Below are 18,644 nucleotides of genomic sequence, written 5' to 3'. Positions count from 1 at the left end.
TATGATCGCCAAGTTGGCGCAGTGGCACACACGATCGATTTTACCCGGATAATATTATAATAGACGTATTTTGTATAACATGGTTGAGAGAAGGAGGTCGATGAAATACTCGGCGGGCATATCAACAGTATATATATCAAGAGACCCTTATCAGGCGTCGATGTTTGGCATTACCACCACTAAGAATGGGCTTCGGCAATGCTCCTGTTATTCTGGATTAATGGGACCCTCTGTACTTTTCAGGAAACCTTTTTTGGCAGGCGGAATTGGCAAGATCCCATTAATAAGGACCATAGCAACTGGAACGATACTAAAGCTCAACTTTCCTCCAAAGGCAATTGATAACAAACTTACCTTTAAGAGGCAATTTTCCTCGACGAACCATATAAATTTGAATTGGAATGATGACCCCCTAGGTAGATATAACAGGTTAAACAGATTCCAGCAGTATCAGAGGCAAGGAAGTCGACAGGGCAGCAACTTAAGGCAAATGACTTTGATAGGTATTGCATCAATGGTGGCCCTGTTCTTTGGATCATCATATCTTTTCACATATGTTCCGCCGTTCACATACTACAAGAGAAAACCAAAGGAATTTGTATACACCCTGCTGGGTATCAACATTGCAATTTTTGGGTTATGGCAATTGCCCAGATGTTGGAATTTTCTGCAGCGCTACATGCTGCTACAGAAGGGTCATTCTTCCAGTAGTTGGTCAATAATTGGAAGTGCTTTTTCCCATCAAGAATTCTGGCATTTGGGTATGAATATGTTAGCCCTTTGGTCATTTGGTACTTCTCTGGCAACAATGTTAGGTACCTCTAATTTCTTTTCCTTGTACATGAACAGTGCTATTGGTGGTTCTCTTTTTTCATTATGGTACCCTAAGATTGCTCGCTTGGCGATGCTGGGGCCCAGTTTAGGTGCTAGTGGAGCATTGTTTGGTGTGTTTGGTTGCTTTGCTTACTTGATACCCCATGCCAAGATTTTGCTGTTTGTCTTCCCTATACCAGGTGGTGCTTGGGTAGCTTTCCTGGCATCAGTTGCTTGGAACGCGGCAGGGTCTGCATTAAGATGGGGATCCTTTGATTACGCGGCGCATCTCGGCGGATCTGCTATTGGAGTTTTTTATGGCTGGTTGATTAGCAAGACAATACAAGAGAAGAAAAACAGACGTCTGGAAAGGGCATCTAGGTGGATATGAGTGAAGAACATGTTGATATGCATTGATGGGAATATATTATTTGTAAATAAAAGTGCCCTATTTAGCGGGCGACCGATTAGTGACTAATGTGTCTTTGATTCTACTAATCTGAAAGGTTTCAATCTCTGTTTTTTATGAGCCCTTTACGAACTACGAAGTAACCATTCTCCGATGAGTCCGCTAACCCTGTAGCGTCCCATGAACCACTAATCTCATCCGCAGTTTTTGATTGAGGTTTGTTCTCCTTTTCTATGATCGACAAGAGCTCTTCAAAATTGATAGGTTTGTTATGCCTCGGTAGCACTCTAGCATATTTGACGTCGAGATTGTCTTGGTTACGTAATTCAATTCTTTGTAACTTACTAATGAAGCTAATTTGCGATTTTAGAGTTCTTTGTATGTCTGGTATAATACATTTATCCTGAGCTAGTCCTGACATTTTCAAGAGACTTACCACTACATCCTTACTCACTGTTGCATCACTCCCGCGGTCATCAAATAGTTCAGCCACAGACCATTCATTTCTGCTCAAAAATGTGTCGAGTTCAGAAATCGATAAAAAGGCACGGCCCACTTTGGACCCAACAGAATAAGTACGCCAGCTAGCCAGTCTTGTCAATTGTCCAAATCTCTTCATTCTGGATAGTCTGGGAGTGGAACGGGCAGGCTTTTAGCAGAATCCTTCAACCACTTTCATCTAACAGCAGCACATGCCCCCAGATCCAGCTGATAATGTCAAGAACTAATTTCATAATATCATCTTAGACGACCTGAAAAAAAATTTTTTTTGGCATTGAAAATTTTGGTTTTCTGCGATGAGATGAGATGCGGAAATTGATCTTTTTGAAGCTTGTAGTGTACACTAGAACTAGTTGGCTTTATAGAGTAGAGTTACTGTCAGAAAGGGACAATCGCAATAATGAGAATCAAGAAGAAGAACACAAGGGGTAATGCCAAAAACTATATCACCAGAACCCAGGCTGTCAAAAAGCTGCAGGTTTCGCTAGCCGACTTCAGAAGACTGTGTATCTTCAAAGGTATCTACCCAAGAGAGCCCCGTAACAAGAAGAAGGCCAACAAGGGCTCTACTGCTCCTACCACATTTTACTACTCTAAAGACATCCAGTATTTGATTCATGAGCCTGTTTTGGCCAAATTCAGAGAACATAAATCGTTTGCCAAGAAATTGACCAGGGCGCTAGGTAGAGGTGAAGTTGGCTCCGCCAAAAGACTGGAAGAGAACAGATCCTCTTATAAATTGGACCACATTATCAAAGAAAGATATCCAAGTTTCCCAGATGCGCTTAGAGATATCGATGATGCCCTGAATATGCTATTCCTATTCGCCAATTTACCAGCCACGAACCAAATTTCTGCCAAAATTACCCATGATGCGCAGAAATTGTGTAACCAATGGTTGGCCTTTGTTGCGCGTGAGAGATTGGTGCGGAAAGTGTTTGTGTCCATCAAGGGTGTCTATTATCAAGCTTCTGTGAGGGGGGAGGACATCAGATGGTTAGTCCCATTCAAGTTTCCAGAAAATATTCCCTCTGACGTTGACTTCAGAATCATGCTTACTTTCTTAGAGTTTTATTCTACCTTGTTGCATTTTGTTTTGTACAAGTTGTACACGGACAATGAGTTGGTTTACCCACCAAAACTCGACGTGGAAAAGGATAAAATAATAACCGGTCTGTCTTCCTACATCTTGGAATCTCAAAATGAGGAATCCGTCTTGTCGAAACCAAAATTGTCCCAGCCTAAGGATGACGAGGTCACCGTGTTGGACGAAAAGGCACTGAGCTCCGCATTGAAGGCTGATGTTAGTAAAGAACAGCAAGACGCAAATGGGGAAACTGAAGCTGCTTCTGACGAAGAGAACGTGAAGGACGTTGAGCTAGACGCTTTTGAAGATAACAGTAAAATAAAGGTGATGTTCTGGTCCAACCAAGTCAATTCGACTCCCCCAGTTTCTACCTTGTTCTCTGACTTCGTCTTCTACGTTGGCAGAGAAGTCCCATTGGATATTGTTGAGTTCTTGATTTTGTCAGCTGGGGGCAATGTCGTTAGTGAGGTTGCGGTAGACGAGTTAGAATCTAAGGACGGTATTGATTTATCCAAGATAACACATCAAATTGTCGATAGACCAGTGTTGAAGAATAAGGTTCCCGGAAGAACATACATTCAGCCACAATGGATCTTTGACTGTATCAACAAGGCTGACCTTGTACCTGCAAACCTGTATGTACCAGGTGAACCGCTACCTCCTCATCTAAGTCCATGGGGTGATTCTATTGGTTACAATCCAGAAGCCAACGCCGAGAAGGAAGAAAATTCTGAAGAGGAAGAGGAAGAAAGTGTTTCTGAAGAGGAAGAACAAAATGAAGTTGCAGAAGATCAAGACCAAGAGCTGGTCGTTGGTGAAGACGATGATGAGGAAGCCGCTGAATTGGCTGCTCAGAAAGAACTGGAATTGGAAGCCCAAGGTGTACCATTTAGCGAAGTTAAAAATCAAGTGAGTAAGCAAAAGCCTAAGGGAAAGAAGAGAAAGGTTACAGAAGAGGAGGAGGAGAAGAACTTGAAGTTGATTATGATGAGTAATAAGCAGCGTAAGTTGTACAAGAAGATGCAATATTCCAATTCGAAGAAAGATGAACAAGTCGAGAAGTTAAAGAGCAAAAAGAAGCAGATTGACAAAGCCAAGAAGAAGCTGAATAAATTGAACGAAAAGTCTTAAAATGCTTTTGAGCTGTATTGAAATCATAAATTTTGTTACTTGTATATTATATCACCTATCGTTTTATTAAACTCCTATTATAAACTTTCATTATCGAGTCCCATCTTCGAATTCATACTTTTCCTGTCGGCCATAACAAGATCAAGGTAACCTTGTAATTCCTTCTGCAAGTTTAGCAGTATTTGTTCCGAGTAGTTTAACCTATCAATGTCTGTTGCCCTCTTGATATTGGTGTATGCTTTGATCAAGAAGCCACCCTTTGTAATCTGTTTGCCACTATTCATATCCCAGACCTTTTGCAGCTCAACCACTAAACCATGCTTCAAGTGGAATCTAATTCCAATAGACACATATAAATAATCTAGTACGTAGCAGAGTTGCTTCATAAAACTTTGGGTGGATGCATTGGGTCCTATTGAATCAATCAACACAGACTCCGTGATACTTTGCATACAAACTTTTCTGTTGCTACCAGCCGCCGGTATATCGGAGATGGACATTGTCCAAGTACCAAACCCAGTACCAGAGTTTCCTGTAGATTTTGTGGGATCTGTTTCATCGCTACTGTTGTTATTTATCATATGTTGAACTATTTTGAGAGGAATTGGTAGTTCATCAGTCTGCAACTCTTTCAGCAGCGTTGAATCTACAGTTTTTTCGCCTGTGCTATCTTTCGATAATAGGTCCAAAGGCAGTACTTGACTCATTTTAATTCTGTTCTTTTCAACTAGTTGATTCTTCGAATTCGTTTCCCCAATCTCAAAAGCAGGGTCCGGCTTCCACATTGTGTCTAGATTAGCAAATATTATAGGCGAACTCCCATAGGACATCGTCATGGTGGACACAAACAAATCATACGACTCATCGTCAATGACTCCAAACAGACTGAGTTGCTGAACCATGCTGTATAGTTCCTATTGAAAACAGGCGTTTCTTGTGTGTGCGTGCGTTTGATTCAAGTAGCTTCGGTTGGCATTAAACTAAAAATTGGAATAATTTTTCACTTTTAAGCGTTGCACACTCTAGGAACCACTGTGTAGGAGAGCATTACGAAGACTCAACCAAGCAGTTCAAAATGGCTGCAGACGTCCCACAATCCGTGATTAGGAAGCTTATGGGGTTCACCATAGCAATGGTGTTTCTGCCATTGCTTACCTTTTTTGTAGTGCGTTACTTTGTCCAGAACACTATTGTGAGTGGTGGTCTTGCAGCAGCCATGGCAAATGTGGTTCTCGTCGCGTACATCATTGTGGCATTCAATGAAGATACGTCTAATGAGAAAGAGGCAAAGAAATTAGAGTGATTTACGAGATAAGAAGGGTGTGCGATGGTATATATGTGAGACTTTTTTTTTCGATTCAGTGTATTTACATCTTGTCTAAGTGTATATTATTGAATTGGAAATTTTCGGTACCGTACAGAATAGTGGCACTAACGCATAGCGATCATTGGTTTTTCTTCAAAGGATTAGCAGGCTTTTCCAACCCAGTATAACTGATCTCGACGCTTGCTAACCAAGACAGAGCTACGAATAATAGAACGAGCAATAAAAAGGAAACGAGCAAACACATCAGCAACCCTTCTGTCCAGATACGGCTCAAAGAATCGTCCTTTTCAGTGTCGTCAGACTTCGAAGAGGATGGTTTGTTGGAGTGGCTTTGGTCGACCGCAAAAGCTGTAGGTTCTTTATCAAACTTCTCATATAGCTTGTTCAAATCATTTTCACCCTTCGTATTTAGTATAATATCAATATTGATATCTAGATATTCTTCCAGATACATCACGGCAGATTCGATAAAGGAGTCCAGCTCATTCAGGTCGTATTCCTTTCCAGTAAACTGGAACCATATCACATTACGCTCCTCCACAGGCGAATCGTACATTAGTTGGATAGAGGTCTTCTTAGTTAGATCACTCACGGTAAACATAATGATAGCGTCATTGTTCTGATCCACTGGCAGCTCAGTTTCATCAAACACATTAGTTATCTCATCTTTGAAAAGCCTTTCCAAATATGGATATTCTACTTCTCCCGATTTATCTTCAATTAGCGCACGGATCAATTGCAAGTTTTCAAACTCAAATAGCACCACTGGATTTTCTGAGTTTGCAGAGTCTATAATGTCTAGGGCTGAGGTGTATTTATCAGAATCGATGCTTTCTTTACTTCTTATAGAAGCAAACGAAGTAGAAGCACTTTGGGCAGCAAACACAAAGAGCGCCTGCACAAGTACAGCTACTATGTTTAGTGTGCACAATTTCATTGCCGGAGAAGCGACTCTGTATTGTTCCGAGTTATTAGACTGATCGTGTTCGACCTCAATCACTTGGCAGCAGAAATGGGTTGCCCAATTTTATTTCGTTTCCTTTTTTCTCATTTACTGGAATTTTAAATTAAGGCTCACGCACTTTATCACATTATACGAAATTGGAACTTTGACAGATTTTCCCTATGTGGGAGCCAATTGTCACTGTGTCAGGTTGCATGCAAACACTTCAGAATGCAATTCTCTATTGCTGACATCATATTACTATATCAACAATAACAGTCTTGATAAAGGTCCCCAGGATCTTTTGTTTATGAAATTTATGGAACAGTTTTTCCTTGCTGAATAATAAGACAGTTTGTCCAAAAATTGTTTGTTTGTTGTGCCCATAGGTTGCAAAATATAACGATATCGAAGCCTTCCAAAGCAGTGTGAGTTGAAATGTTGTTAGTTTATTAGGTAGTTTTATGAACTACGAAAAACAGAATGTACTAGGGTGATTTGAATTTGTGTGAAATTACAAGTACCATTCTCAGACTTATAACCGAAGTACAATTGTCTTGTTTGTTATATGTGGAAGACTGTACACTTGTAAAATATATAGAATTGACACCAAAATTGATTTTTATTCTTTTGCACTAGCACCGTTTGAAGTTCCTAGTATGTTTTCTTTTCTCTCAATTTTAGTTAGCAAAGAAAAGCAGATACCAAACCTATTCTACCACACTCTAAGTGAGTACGGCAACTTGGTTCAAAACAGTGTATAAGAGTACTGGATATAGTAAATAGAAACAATATAATATTATTGTAAGGTCAAACTGCTAGAAGCTAAGAATGATGCTGCACTATGCATGTTTGAGGTGTGGCAGGGTCTTCCAGCAGACGGTCTGTGCCGAACGTCGGAAGCTCCTCCCCCGTATACGCATTATATAGGAGAGTTACATCAACTGTCGATGAATTGTTTTCACCTTTTATATGACGATAAGCAATGTAACATTGTACGAAGTCGGATTTCCAATATCCAACATACCACCCACAATGGCATTCTTAACGTCTTGTTCAATATTATGTTTTGGGTTAATCTGCTTTGCAAAAACCGAAAATTCATCGACCAAATTTGGATTTCATCTGAGTGCAAAATAATGCTTCCACTCTTTGTATTTTACCAAAGCATTTGTATATTATAATTTAAACATTTTTATTTGTGGTAATAAATTAAAAAGGTGGGAAAAAAATAAACTAAATAATTACAAAAGATCACAATACTAAAAAGATGCATCTTGGTAATTCAATTAGAAAGCAACACAACCAATGATGCGACCTATTTTGGGAGATATAACCAATATTACCTTGGGCCAAGATTTGGCAATTAGTAATCGTGCGATAATCCCAAAATGCTTTAGTTTTATTGAATCAAACGCGTCGCAAATAAAATCTGAATTAAAGCTGGAACAAAACTTTTACAATAGCGTCCAACTCTTGCGCTTACAGAGAACAAAAAATATTTTGGACTTGGCAAGTAGTTGGGATGATCTTGATCAATATGATGACGATGACCCAATGATGTGTTGCGAATATGTTACAGATATTTTTGAGTATCTGTACGATCTTGAGACAAAAAATCTACCACGCAACTATAATAAATATAACTCAACCGGTGTTTTGAATAACAACAGAGATGTTCTAATAAATTGGATAGTCAGAATACACCAAAAATTTCAGCTTTTGGAAGAGACTCTCTACTTGTGTATAAATATTATAGATCGGTTTGAATTTCATTGTGGTGTGAGAGTCGATGAATTACAATTGCTAGGAATCTGTGCTCTCCTCATTGCCTGCAAAATTGAAGAAGTATTTTACCCAAGTATACAGAACTTCTCCCTTGAAACGGATGGTGTCTGTTCAGAGGAGGCTATCAAAAAATACGAACACGTCATCATGAGTGGACTGGATTACAATTTCATGTACGCCAACCCTCTGAACTTTTTAAGAAGGATTTCAAAGGCGGACGGTTACGATAACTACACAAGAACTATTGCAAAGTACCTCTTGGAAATCACTGCTATAGACTCGGCCTTTATCGGTAACCTTCCTTCTTTGAATGCTGCTACTGCATTATTTTTTTCTAGAAAAATGTTGAAGAAGGGGCCTTGGACAAAAAACCTTATCTTTTATTCCGGCGGGTATACAAGTAAAGAACTTATACCAGTATGTGAAAAGATTATGGTGTTTTTATTGAAACCGATTGTTCATGAGGACTTTCATCGGAAATATCAGTCGCGCACATACTACAAAGCCTCAATCATATGTAGTGAGTGGGCTGAGAAAATGGTTAAAAGAAGGAGTAAGATGTCATTTGAATAATAATAGTTGAGTCACTTTTAACATTAGGTAAAGCATTTAAAGTATATTAATATATATGAGGAGTACAATGCCATGCAAGGAGGAGTTGTAAGTACCTAGCGCAAGTTATTTAGAAATGTAGTTCTTACACCATTTTTGTACTAGGGAATGAATGTTAGATTTAGTTTCCTTTCTGTATTTGTCGATTAAGGACTCCAATTTAGTAGTTGGATATGCAAGTTCGTTAATGAGTTCGAGAGCAAGATTTTGGAACACTCTGTCATTATCAGCATCTATTTGTCCACTGCATTCCAAAAAGTTTTGATTCCATACCCCCTCATCGCCATCTACCTTTGACAAAATGAATCTTCTAGCTGTATACATGCATATAGCAGCGATGAGAGAAGGTTTCAGATTAGTGAAAAGGGGAGAGCAGTATGCGTATTCGAGGAGGAGTTTCGCTGTAGTTCTTGTGTCTTGATCGTACTTGTCAGCCTTGGAGAGTCTTCTAATAAAATTCAAAGGGTTTGGCCAGGTTATCTCGAAATTCAATTGATGCAGGATTTGGAATTCTGCCAACTTGATTTCATCAGCAGTTGCAGCACCATCAGTGACGTAGACAAAATTCGATAATTTGGGCATGGTTATTTCTTGGAATTTAGATGCGATGAAGAGACACGTAATGGCAACCAGTTGCAACTTAGCAAGTTTCACCTTGTTATTAGACAGAAACCTATCCATTATGTTAATTGTCAACAGGAGTGTTTCTGTTACATTTTGGAACTTCCAATGCACCTGAACCAGCCAGTCGATTAAAATGGCTCTTAGTTTCGGTCTCAAATAGTAAATGCATTGTTTATCAGCTAGGTAGTCATGTTGCGGAAGCAAATCAAGTTCTCGTTCATAAAAGTACCTAAAGATATCGCTGTCATATTCGGTCAGTATTCCATTTTCACTATCTGTGTCATAATGCACTTTCTTGCTACACTTTTGCTCTCCCTCATCCTCTACAGATCGCGACCTTTTCGTGCGAGAAAGCTTGCCCAGTGGAGATGCAACAAAGCAGGAAATCAAAATGTCTTGTCTCTTCTTTTTGATCAGTGTATCAGGGTCGGAAGACACTATTGTCACAGTGGGCGGTATATTCTGCGCGTTTACGGGGGCATCCGCAAACACACTTTTGCTTGCTTTCGAAACTGTATCTTGTTCTGTCGCCATTTCCGTTATTGTATTAAACTCGACCCGAGTAGAAACAAGAAAGTTGCAAGAAAAGTATATTCACCGTCCAATGACTTTGGAATTGAATTATCAAATACCGTGCTCGATATATAAGATTAATTGACCAGCCACTAGAGGGTTACAATGACATGCTAACGTTCCTCGCATCTTGCACAGCACGATTCCAAAATAGGTAAAGAGATACGCCAAAACACGAAGGCGCCAAAATACGAGAAATTAAAAAAAAAATTAGAGAAAATATCCCCGCCAAAAAAATACTGTTCACTAACCGTTTCGTGTTCGAGAGGCCGGCGGTTCCACAGAACAGTATTAGACCGATCGTTGTGAATAGGTTACACCAGCGAATTAGTTATAGAGCTGATGCTCGTTGCAGTTCTGCGATTGGTGAACCGTCTGTTCAATTGAACGATCAGAAGTGGTTTTCTCTTATTTCATGCGTTACGCGCGAAAAAAACAGCAAGATACTTATTAGAGAGATCAATTGCTTTATGCGAGGACTAAAACTTTTAGAGTGGTGAGCCAGGAGACATGGGTGGAAGATATGTCCATGTCAGTCAAAAATGATTAGTGTTGATCGGGGATTTGCCAGAAAAAATTAGCTCGCACTCAGGATTGAACTAAGGACCAACAGATTTGCAATCTGCTGCGCTACCGCTGCGCCATACGAGCAATTAAAAATTTGAAAAATGTGTGATCTTTGCGAGCCCCAGAACTAATTTTCCTCAAATATTGTTTATATCGGTACAAGGGAGTAGTTATTCCGAACATTAATAAGTTCAATTTAATGAAAAGACGTCCAGGTTATTATTAACAGAGTTTGAGGCATTTTTTCAGCACGCTATATATGAAAATTTTGGGTTGGCATATAAAATCTTTCCTGGATTTGCATACTTTACATCTGTTTCTTGAATTATGTAATAATGTTATTAAAGCGTGGTGTTATTTTTTACCACACATCTTAGTTTGCATCTGTAATTCCTTTTTTATATTTGAAATGGGTTTTAATATAGTTCATTAGGACCACTGGATTCAATTATTTTGGGACAGTGACAGGAATAATTTGTATAAGGGAAGCTACATCCTGAATTGGACTGATAACAAAACTGAAAATACTTTCTTGAAGGGAACCGTTAAGTACTCTTACCGTTATACAACAACCAACAACTTTTTTTTTCTTTGAACAGAATACCGCTATATCATCCATTCTTATTTGAAAGGCCCCTAACACGATGAATAAAAAAGCCACAACCTCGTTAACTTCGAAGGGTTCTCACTATAACTTCTCCTGTTTCAAATACTTTATATGTACTCAGCACACAGAATAGGAGAAAGATACCTATATAGAACCCATAGAATGTTTATACTTGAACTACAACCAGCATAGTAAAATTCTCAGTTTATGTAATTATCGTCTATTTGATATGAAAGCACGGTCGAGGTAGTGTATATACTTTTTATCCCATCCTTAGGTCCAACACCGTACACAGTTGGACGGTATCACAGCTTGTTTTCCATTTTTTAACTTGAATATTATTAAATTATCCTGATACATACAGTTATTACAACTTTGTCATTTCTTTTTCCAAAATCGCATTAAAGCATGAGATGTTGTCAAAATATAGATGATGTCCTGCGTTGGGAATCACTTCAACAGAACTTTTTCCTGGGAAAATCTCGTTGATTTTTTGTGAGATTCTCCTACCACCTTTCACATCCATCCAGTCCCTATCGCCATAAAGCCAAACCCATTCAGAGTCCGAGTCCCATTTGTTGACCACATCATTAAACAAAGTAGCCTCCAGTGATACTCTTGGGTCTCCTCCACACCTTAAGGCAAAAGCCAGCAAATACTCTCCACAACCAGGCCTGTTGAAAATTGCATATGAGTAAAGATGTAAGTTTTCAAACTGTATCTTAGAGTGGAGTGATCTGAAACGCCTGTAGGACCATCCACTGGTTAATTTGGAACCAAGCCATCCTGAATTCCTGACAAGAGAAAATGGAGACAAGTTCATATCCCACAATGCCGCGTACCACCATGGCGGCTGTTTTTTAACAACAGTGGAGTTACACATTCCTGCAGGAGAGCACATGATCAGTTTTTTAAAATGTAATGGATTATTTCTTTTGTACAGAGCCATCAAGTATGCGCCGAGCGAATGGGCTACCACCATGTTATTACCAGGATTCTTTAATAGATCTCTTTTTTCGAACCATATTTTCAGTCTTTCATGGAACCATGTCTGAACTTTAGAAACATCATCCTCCGGGTATTTAAAAGGAAATTTTGTTCTTGAAGAGAAGCCAAACCCAGGCAAGTCAATTGCATGAATACACCAGCTGTTGTCCTTTAGCTGAATATTTTCAAAATTTTTCAAAAAGAACCCAAGGCCTGCCCCGTATCCATGTATAAAAATCAAATGTTTCAGTTTTGAAGGCTCTGTGACATTTGCAGGTTGAATGAAAAACTCATTTATAAAGTTGTCGTCCTCATCGATCTTAGTCCTGACAATTTCGGCCCTTTTGCCATCTTTTGCCTCTGGAAAGAACGGTAGAGTGGACAACAAATCGTATTGAATTTTGTCTGCATTGTTGCTAAATACCTTATAGTCTTCGAGTGACTGTGCAACACCTCTGGGAAACAAATACGGTAATTTCACGATAATTTCAGTCAACGGGATTGCCGTGGGTGCAGTTGGAGTTTTTACATAGACACGAGAATCCGACTGTTTACGAAACCGTACATTTTTTAAATCAAAAACCTTCAGTCTATTTAATACCGCCTGTAACGATCCTCGCAGTGCCTTGGAAGCCATACTGGCTCTTGGGGTCGAGTGGGAAGCGAGTCAGGAACCGTTTTCCAGGGTCCGTTTGTCATTCCAGCTCTTTTAAACTTTTTTTTTTATTTTCGCCGAAAATTGTGGGGAGCGCCGTTCATTCGTCATTTCAGCAGCAGCAGAGAGGATGTTATGGTAGTGCCGCACGTCAAATGTGCATTGCTGCCGGAAACGTGTATGACAACTGCAATTGGTAATCTGACGCCCTGTCGGTTCTGGGATAAGTTAACTACGCAAGTGTTGGAATTCCGCAGATGAATACAGAAATGCGGTAAGAAGTAAAATTAGAGACGCTACAATTGAGGTAGTGGTCTCGCCAGCTGTCATTCACGCGTTTTTACGCAGATTCGGTAGTAACGCGTAAAATGAAAGCTAACACAAGCCAAAACATTTCCTCTTTGGTTAGGAATAGCCGAATAGGAAAAGTTTTGCATCGTGAACGAAGGGGTTTATTCATCTCAGAATTAACCATATAAAAGCACACGATTTAGCTCGTTTCTCTTGAAGAATTTTAGCAAGATTAATATTTAATTTTGTATTTTATTTAGAGGTTTCTTTCTCACTACGGTGAGGGCAAGAATTCCTATAATACAGGTTAAACAACTACATCCTGAGATGGCTTGGTCCAGAGGAACAACCAACAACAAGCTAAGATCCTTCGAGAGCTTCGATCACCTATCGTAGTATGATGTTGAATCCCGTCAGCGACCAGTACAAACAAATCACGAAACGGCTTGTCTTGTCCTCTCTCAATGATAATCTTATTCCACATATCCTGGCGTTTCTTCTTGTGAAATTTGCTTCTAGTAACCCGAGAGATCTCTGAGCCACAAAGTCACATCATCAATTTTCAAAAGTTTTTTATGAAACAGGGTCGTTGACTGTTCATAATAAAACTTGATCTCGTGTCCTTTTAAGTTTTTACACCGAAAGTACTGTCCATTCTCATTTTTTTGAATTGCAACATGAGGTTGAACATGCATTGATTCAGACATTTCAATTTGTAACATACCGTCTGTCAATGCATCTTCCTTGAAATAAGTACATTTTTGTCTCACGTGAAAATGGAGAATTGTAACAACAGTATTTTTCACTGGAAAAATATATTGGAAGATATCTCTAGATAGTATTGTGTACATTACATAGTTCTGTTTAGAGAAGCCGATACAGTTTTCATATAAGTCCTATCGCCTTGTGATGATGAATCCCGTCAGCGACCAGTAAGTGCTAAGCCTCTTTATGGGAGGGAACCATAATGCATACCTTTTTATAAACGTGCAAGTATAATATCGTCCACTTGCTCCCCTGATGTGTCTACATAGTGTTAACGTTAAGCAGGTGTAATGACCTGTTTGGATTTTTATGTAGGCGCTTTTGAAATTCAAAAAACTCGAAATTGTACTCCCGGTAGCCAAGTTGGTTTACGGCGCAAGACTGTAATGTTAGCGTAAGCTACAAAGTAATCTTGAGATCGGGCGTTCGAATCGCCCCCGGGAGATTTTATTTTTTTGAATTTTTATTTTAGCGCGACCGGCAGCATGGGTTCGAACCACCCATGCCAGAGTATCGTTTCTAGACAGAGTGTCTACTCTGGTCTCTCTTTTTGGTACCAGTTACAGACACCCACCACATGTACAAAAAAGCTGATTAGAGTTGTGAAATTCTTGTAGTTGAAATCTTGGATTATGGATACATTAAAGGCCCACGTTGTCGAATGCATAATCTAGGCCTTCAATAAATCGTTTTGGGGCATTAGTAAATAAATCCAGAAACAATACTGTTCGGATGTTCTCCCCAAATATGCATTTGACCTCCTTTTCGTCCCGTAGACAAATCAACATTGTCGTAGCAACCATTGCCTACGTTATCTATTATCTGATCTTTTCTTTTTCTTTATCTAAATCTCGACATTGATTAACATTCCGTGGAGAAATACAAAACAATTAGGTTTAGCAATCTTCGAACCGTCGATAGGTACCAGATCAAACAAGATACGGCCAAGATGACATTGTCAGATCCCCTGAAGTTTTATCAGTATACAGATCCAGATGTCATAAAATTTACTCACCAGAATAACTCTGCTGCATGGAAGGGTTTATTGACTGTTGATGAGTATGTGGAAAGAGAAGCCAGACTAGGAGAATCTGACATCAGTGTCAAGCATAAGCTCTCTGAAGTTGGAGATATCCCCTCAAATGACCGCAAATGGCTTGGAATCAGATATTTTGCCTTGGAAGATGAAAATCTGCCCATGAATGGGAAATGCTCGCAAATTGTATCCCATTGTGAAACGCTAAACAGAATTGGGTACTGTGTTCATCCGGAATCGAACGGAAAAATTGAGCCTGTTTTAGTCGTGTGCGTAGGAGGTGTTTTTACCCCAGAGATGCACAGGAAGAAAGGGTATGGCAGCAAGATGATCAAACATCTGAACAAGTTCTACGATGACTTGTACGATAGAGAACACGAAACGTCCCCCTTGATTAAAAACATGGTGATGACTTTGTACAGCGAAGTAGGTGAGTATTACACTCAGTTTGGGTATAAATCCATGCACGTTCCTCTACACCACGTCACCAATCTAGATACCTTTTTCCAACAGTACTGCCAAGGTCAATTGAACGAGGACGGGACGTACCTATCGTTTGATGACTATGGAGATCTGATCAAACTTCATGATAAGCAGTTTGTGCAGAGTTTGCAAACCTTGAAGAAAGTGAACCCTGATAAGTTCATCTTCACTGTAAAGCCCGACCTTGACATCTTTAAGTGGTTTCAAACTCGTGATAGGTTCGTGATGACCAAGACCGGTAAAGGTAATGGGGAACCACCTTTCGGGTTTGTTCTCCAAGACGACAAGAGCCACATCATATGGCACCACAACTGGAACGAGGATACTTTGATTATTTGTAAGATCTATGTTTCTCCCGAGGCCGCCGGTAGTGAAGACCAAATAAGACACTTGCTCGCCCATGCGGTAAACGAGTGCAAGAAGCAACGGTTGTCGAAATTGCAATTCTGGGACGAAGAAATACCCATCAAGTCCTATCCTGTCTTGAACGAAGTGTTGAACGAAATTCAGCACAAATCCGAACTCTCAACAGTGAACGGTTCATTAAGCGGGGTGAGACCTCCACGCAACTTCACCGCAGATGATTTGATATGGGATAATAACACCAAATTCTGCTGGTTCTAAGTGAACGTTTGGAAGCTTGATGGTTTTCATAATGTGCTTTTGAAACCATACACAAACACACTTACTGACAGTGTTTCGGACTCGTTCCTCCCCCAGCTCTTTTAGTCACTCTTATACATCAAGTTTACAAGATATAACATTAGTTACAACTCTTTCAAATACAAAGAAAAATTGGAATGCTATTTGATGGATAAACATCCCTTATATACAAGACTGGGTAGAGAAGGTCGGTTGGACCAAAGAGTTGCAATGCTATTCCGCGGCTCCCTTGCATTGAAAAGGAGTTTCTTATGTGCGGAAAGGGGATTACTGTCGCGCAGTAGCCTTGTCCCCGTGCCGAGATTTACACCCCAAAGGACCGCTAGAAGGGGTGCGATGACGTCCAGTGTGGATTGGAAACCGATAAAGACGCATAACAATCCAAACGAGGGCGATGGAAGAAAGAAGACATCTTTTGGTAGATTAATCGCTCTTGGTTTGATGTTTGCCATGCCTGTCATCGCTTTTTATTTGGGGACCTGGCAATTGAGAAGGCTAGGTTGGAAAACTAAACTGATAGCTGAGTGCGAGACGAAATTGACTTACCCACCGGTAAACTTGCCCAAGAATTTTACGGAGGATATGTGTGAGGATTGGGAGTATAGGAAGGTGCGGGTGAAGGGACATTTTGTTTACGAACAAGAGATGTTTGTTGGTCCAAGAGTCAAATACGGTGAAAAGGGATACCTGTTGTTTACTCCGTTTATAAGAGAGGATACTGGAGAGAAGATTCTTGTTGAACGTGGCTGGATTGCAGAGGAAAAAGTCGACCCTACTACAAGGACTTTACGACACTTATCTATTCCCTCGCCTCAAAGGGACATTGAACTGATCTGTCTCGTTCGACCCCCACACGAGCGTGGTAAATTTCAATGGGAAAAGACAGACAAAGAATCTCGGTTATGGCAAGTGTCTGATATTTATGATCTGGCAAACGTGGCAGGGTGCAAGCCTATACATTTCCAAGCTCTTTGCGATATGAACGACCATCCAGAAAGGCTGGTAAGCGAGAAGGCCAAAAATCCTGAAACAGGTAACGATTCCAAGGGATGGGCGCTTAAATTTTGGAAATCGAAAGACCAGTCCGAAACAAAGCCCAGTGCTTCCGAACAGTCACTGAAGTACGACCCGTTGGATGTGGACATGGAATTTTCAGAGTGGCAGTTTGCCAAGGCAGGCGTCCCGATAGGCAAAAAGCCCACCATTGACTTGAGAAACAATCACCTACAATATCTCGTGACGTGGTACGGTCTGTCTGTCTTGAGCACAATTTTTCTGGTTGTCGCGCTGCGGAAGTACTGGTGGAAAGGTCGTGTTGTCACCCATGCCCAGCTAAAGAGGGAAAAGCTGAAACATACACAAAAATACATGTGATTTCTGCTCTACCCTGAGCTTTCCCTCGTAAGACTTGTAAATACAACACACTGAACCCAATCGGGACCTCTTATAGTTCGTACTATTTCTGTATTAAGAAGATAGTATTTAAAAAAAAACATACACACACGGGAAATCTGGTTAAGTTCCAGCTGCGATGTAGGAGTAAACAAAGGCGAGTCTCGGTGCAGAACACAAGCAGCTTACGTTTTCGTCGTTTCACCCCCCCTGTAACAGAGAGCATGAGCGAATTTCAGCCGAACAAGAGCTCTGGTACGGAGTACCGGTTATCTGTGAGCAGCAACCCGAATTCGAGGAGATCGTCCCTTGTGGGCCATAAAGACACATACAACACGCGCGCAAGCAGTCTACCGCACGATGGGAAGGCCAATTTTGAGGACGACGACGCAAATTTGCTGGACAAATATCTGAGACCGCAACTGAACGACTTACACGATTCTGTGGTGACTATGGATGATAATTTCCTGAGACTGAACAATATACACGAGAACCTAGTAGATTTGAACGAGTCATTTGGGTCCTTGCTGTACGGTATCATTGTAAACTCTGCATGTATTAACTTTGCCGGGTTTCCGACAGACACACGAGAGCAATTGGAGGTGGCCAAGGCGCTACACTCTATCCAGCAAGAAAAGAGAGCACTGTTGGAAGAATTGGACGCTCTGCAGAAACCAGAGACGGTCAAACCAGGTTCTTCAAACAGTGGGGTTAATAGCGGTACTGGGGTCAAGAGAGGACAGTTCAGTCAACCTATATTTACCACTGCGCAAGCGAAGAGAATAACTGCGAAGAGTAACGGCAGAGGAGTTGTGAAACGTGCAGCAACGGACAACCAACGGAACAGATTCTCCCGTACCCGGTATAACGACGAAAACAGCAACAGACAAGCGACCACCGCGGGGACGGCCGATGCTGACAACGACGACGACGATAACAGCAGTGAGGCTTCCTTCGTCCTGAACCCAGGGCGCGACGACCAGAGCCAGTACACCTTCGATGACTCTGGCACGGCAAACCCATCCCGAAAGATGAGAAGGAAGTCCGTGCTCAATGTGGTGAGAAACAGCGTCAACACAAACGAGAGACCGCCTCAATTGGCAAGGAGATCACATACAATGGGCCCTCAGCCCTCGAGGGCACCAGACGGCCGACGCTCGATCGGAGGCCGCGGACCGATGCGGAGAGTGCACAATCCTGCAGCGGCACCATCTGGACCTGCGCCGGGCCCGAGAAACTCGGTACAGGGGAACACCGCCGTACGAACAACTTCGAGACCGAAGTCAATTGACAAGAGACCGCCTTTCAGGTGACTCCTGAAGCAGAAAGAGTATCTCTACGAGAAGCCGAGGGGTGCAACAGACAAAACCAGACGTGCTCCCGCTCCTCT

The 18,644-nt window shown here is 40.9% G+C and overlaps 12 protein-coding genes and 2 non-coding genes across 14 annotated transcripts; 8 read left to right on the top strand and 6 right to left on the bottom strand.

Annotated features, from left to right (window-relative positions):
• Positions 1–79: 79 nt before the first annotated feature.
• On the top strand, positions 80–1,204 carry PCP1 (rhomboid protease PCP1; the record flags this gene model as incomplete). The annotated part of the gene is made up of 1 exon (XM_022611381.1): positions 80–1,204. One exon carries the CDS (start codon positions 80–82, stop codon positions 1,202–1,204), a length of 1,125 nt encoding a protein of 374 aa, XP_022462796.1.
• Positions 1,205–1,322: 118 nt separating this feature from the next.
• GTF1 (glutamyl-tRNA(Gln) amidotransferase subunit F) lies at positions 1,323–1,841 on the bottom strand (the record flags this gene model as incomplete). The annotated part of the gene is made up of 1 exon (XM_022611380.1): positions 1,323–1,841. The coding sequence occupies one exon, from the start codon at positions 1,839–1,841 to the stop codon at positions 1,323–1,325; it is 519 nt and encodes a 172-aa protein (XP_022462795.1).
• Positions 1,842–2,123: 282 nt separating this feature from the next.
• On the top strand, positions 2,124–3,941 carry NOP7 (mRNA-binding ribosome synthesis protein NOP7; the record flags this gene model as incomplete). Its single annotated transcript, XM_022611379.1, has 1 exon — positions 2,124–3,941. One exon carries the CDS (start codon positions 2,124–2,126, stop codon positions 3,939–3,941), a length of 1,818 nt encoding a protein of 605 aa, XP_022462794.1.
• Positions 3,942–4,018: 77 nt separating this feature from the next.
• SRB5 (Srb5p) lies at positions 4,019–4,843 on the bottom strand (the record flags this gene model as incomplete). Its single annotated transcript, XM_022611378.1, has 1 exon — positions 4,019–4,843. One exon carries the CDS (start codon positions 4,841–4,843, stop codon positions 4,019–4,021), a length of 825 nt encoding a protein of 274 aa, XP_022462793.1.
• A 173-nt stretch (positions 4,844–5,016) lies between these two features.
• On the top strand, positions 5,017–5,244 carry VMA21 (Vma21p; the record flags this gene model as incomplete). Its single annotated transcript, XM_022611377.1, has 1 exon — positions 5,017–5,244. One exon carries the CDS (start codon positions 5,017–5,019, stop codon positions 5,242–5,244), a length of 228 nt encoding a protein of 75 aa, XP_022462792.1.
• A 142-nt stretch (positions 5,245–5,386) lies between these two features.
• VOA1 (Voa1p) lies at positions 5,387–6,205 on the bottom strand (the record flags this gene model as incomplete). The annotated part of the gene is made up of 1 exon (XM_022611376.1): positions 5,387–6,205. The coding sequence occupies one exon, from the start codon at positions 6,203–6,205 to the stop codon at positions 5,387–5,389; it is 819 nt and encodes a 272-aa protein (XP_022462791.1).
• A 1,314-nt stretch (positions 6,206–7,519) lies between these two features.
• On the top strand, positions 7,520–8,572 carry KNAG0B00970 (uncharacterized protein; the record flags this gene model as incomplete). Its single annotated transcript, XM_022611375.1, has 1 exon — positions 7,520–8,572. The coding sequence occupies one exon, from the start codon at positions 7,520–7,522 to the stop codon at positions 8,570–8,572; it is 1,053 nt and encodes a 350-aa protein (XP_022462790.1).
• Positions 8,573–8,677: 105 nt separating this feature from the next.
• KNAG0B00960 (uncharacterized protein) lies at positions 8,678–9,769 on the bottom strand (the record flags this gene model as incomplete). The annotated part of the gene is made up of 1 exon (XM_022611374.1): positions 8,678–9,769. The coding sequence occupies one exon, from the start codon at positions 9,767–9,769 to the stop codon at positions 8,678–8,680; it is 1,092 nt and encodes a 363-aa protein (XP_022462789.1).
• Positions 9,770–10,387: 618 nt separating this feature from the next.
• Positions 10,388–10,459, bottom strand: KNAG0Btrna3C. Its single transcript has one exon. It is a non-coding gene; the product is annotated as a tRNA-Cys (tRNA).
• An 890-nt stretch (positions 10,460–11,349) lies between these two features.
• CLD1 (carboxylic ester hydrolase) lies at positions 11,350–12,606 on the bottom strand (the record flags this gene model as incomplete). Its single annotated transcript, XM_022611373.1, has 1 exon — positions 11,350–12,606. The coding sequence occupies one exon, from the start codon at positions 12,604–12,606 to the stop codon at positions 11,350–11,352; it is 1,257 nt and encodes a 418-aa protein (XP_022462788.1).
• A 1,422-nt stretch (positions 12,607–14,028) lies between these two features.
• On the top strand, positions 14,029–14,125 carry KNAG0Btrna5Y. The gene is made up of 2 exons: positions 14,029–14,068; positions 14,089–14,125. It is a non-coding gene; the product is annotated as a tRNA-Tyr (tRNA).
• Positions 14,126–14,629: 504 nt separating this feature from the next.
• Positions 14,630–15,823, top strand: KNAG0B00940 (uncharacterized protein; the record flags this gene model as incomplete). The annotated part of the gene is made up of 1 exon (XM_022611372.1): positions 14,630–15,823. One exon carries the CDS (start codon positions 14,630–14,632, stop codon positions 15,821–15,823), a length of 1,194 nt encoding a protein of 397 aa, XP_022462787.1.
• Positions 15,824–16,072: 249 nt separating this feature from the next.
• Positions 16,073–17,236, top strand: SHY1 (cytochrome oxidase assembly protein SHY1; the record flags this gene model as incomplete). Its single annotated transcript, XM_022611370.1, has 1 exon — positions 16,073–17,236. One exon carries the CDS (start codon positions 16,073–16,075, stop codon positions 17,234–17,236), a length of 1,164 nt encoding a protein of 387 aa, XP_022462786.1.
• A 242-nt stretch (positions 17,237–17,478) lies between these two features.
• Positions 17,479–18,567, top strand: DAM1 (Dam1p; the record flags this gene model as incomplete). The annotated part of the gene is made up of 1 exon (XM_022611369.1): positions 17,479–18,567. One exon carries the CDS (start codon positions 17,479–17,481, stop codon positions 18,565–18,567), a length of 1,089 nt encoding a protein of 362 aa, XP_022462785.1.
• Positions 18,568–18,644: the final 77 nt, after the last annotated feature.

Source organism: Huiozyma naganishii, chromosome 2, assembly GCF_000348985.1.
Source record: "Huiozyma naganishii CBS 8797 chromosome 2, complete genome".
NCBI classification, from domain to species: domain Eukaryota; kingdom Fungi; phylum Ascomycota; class Saccharomycetes; order Saccharomycetales; family Saccharomycetaceae; genus Huiozyma; species Huiozyma naganishii.
This window is presented reverse-complemented; position numbering and strand designations above follow the sequence as displayed.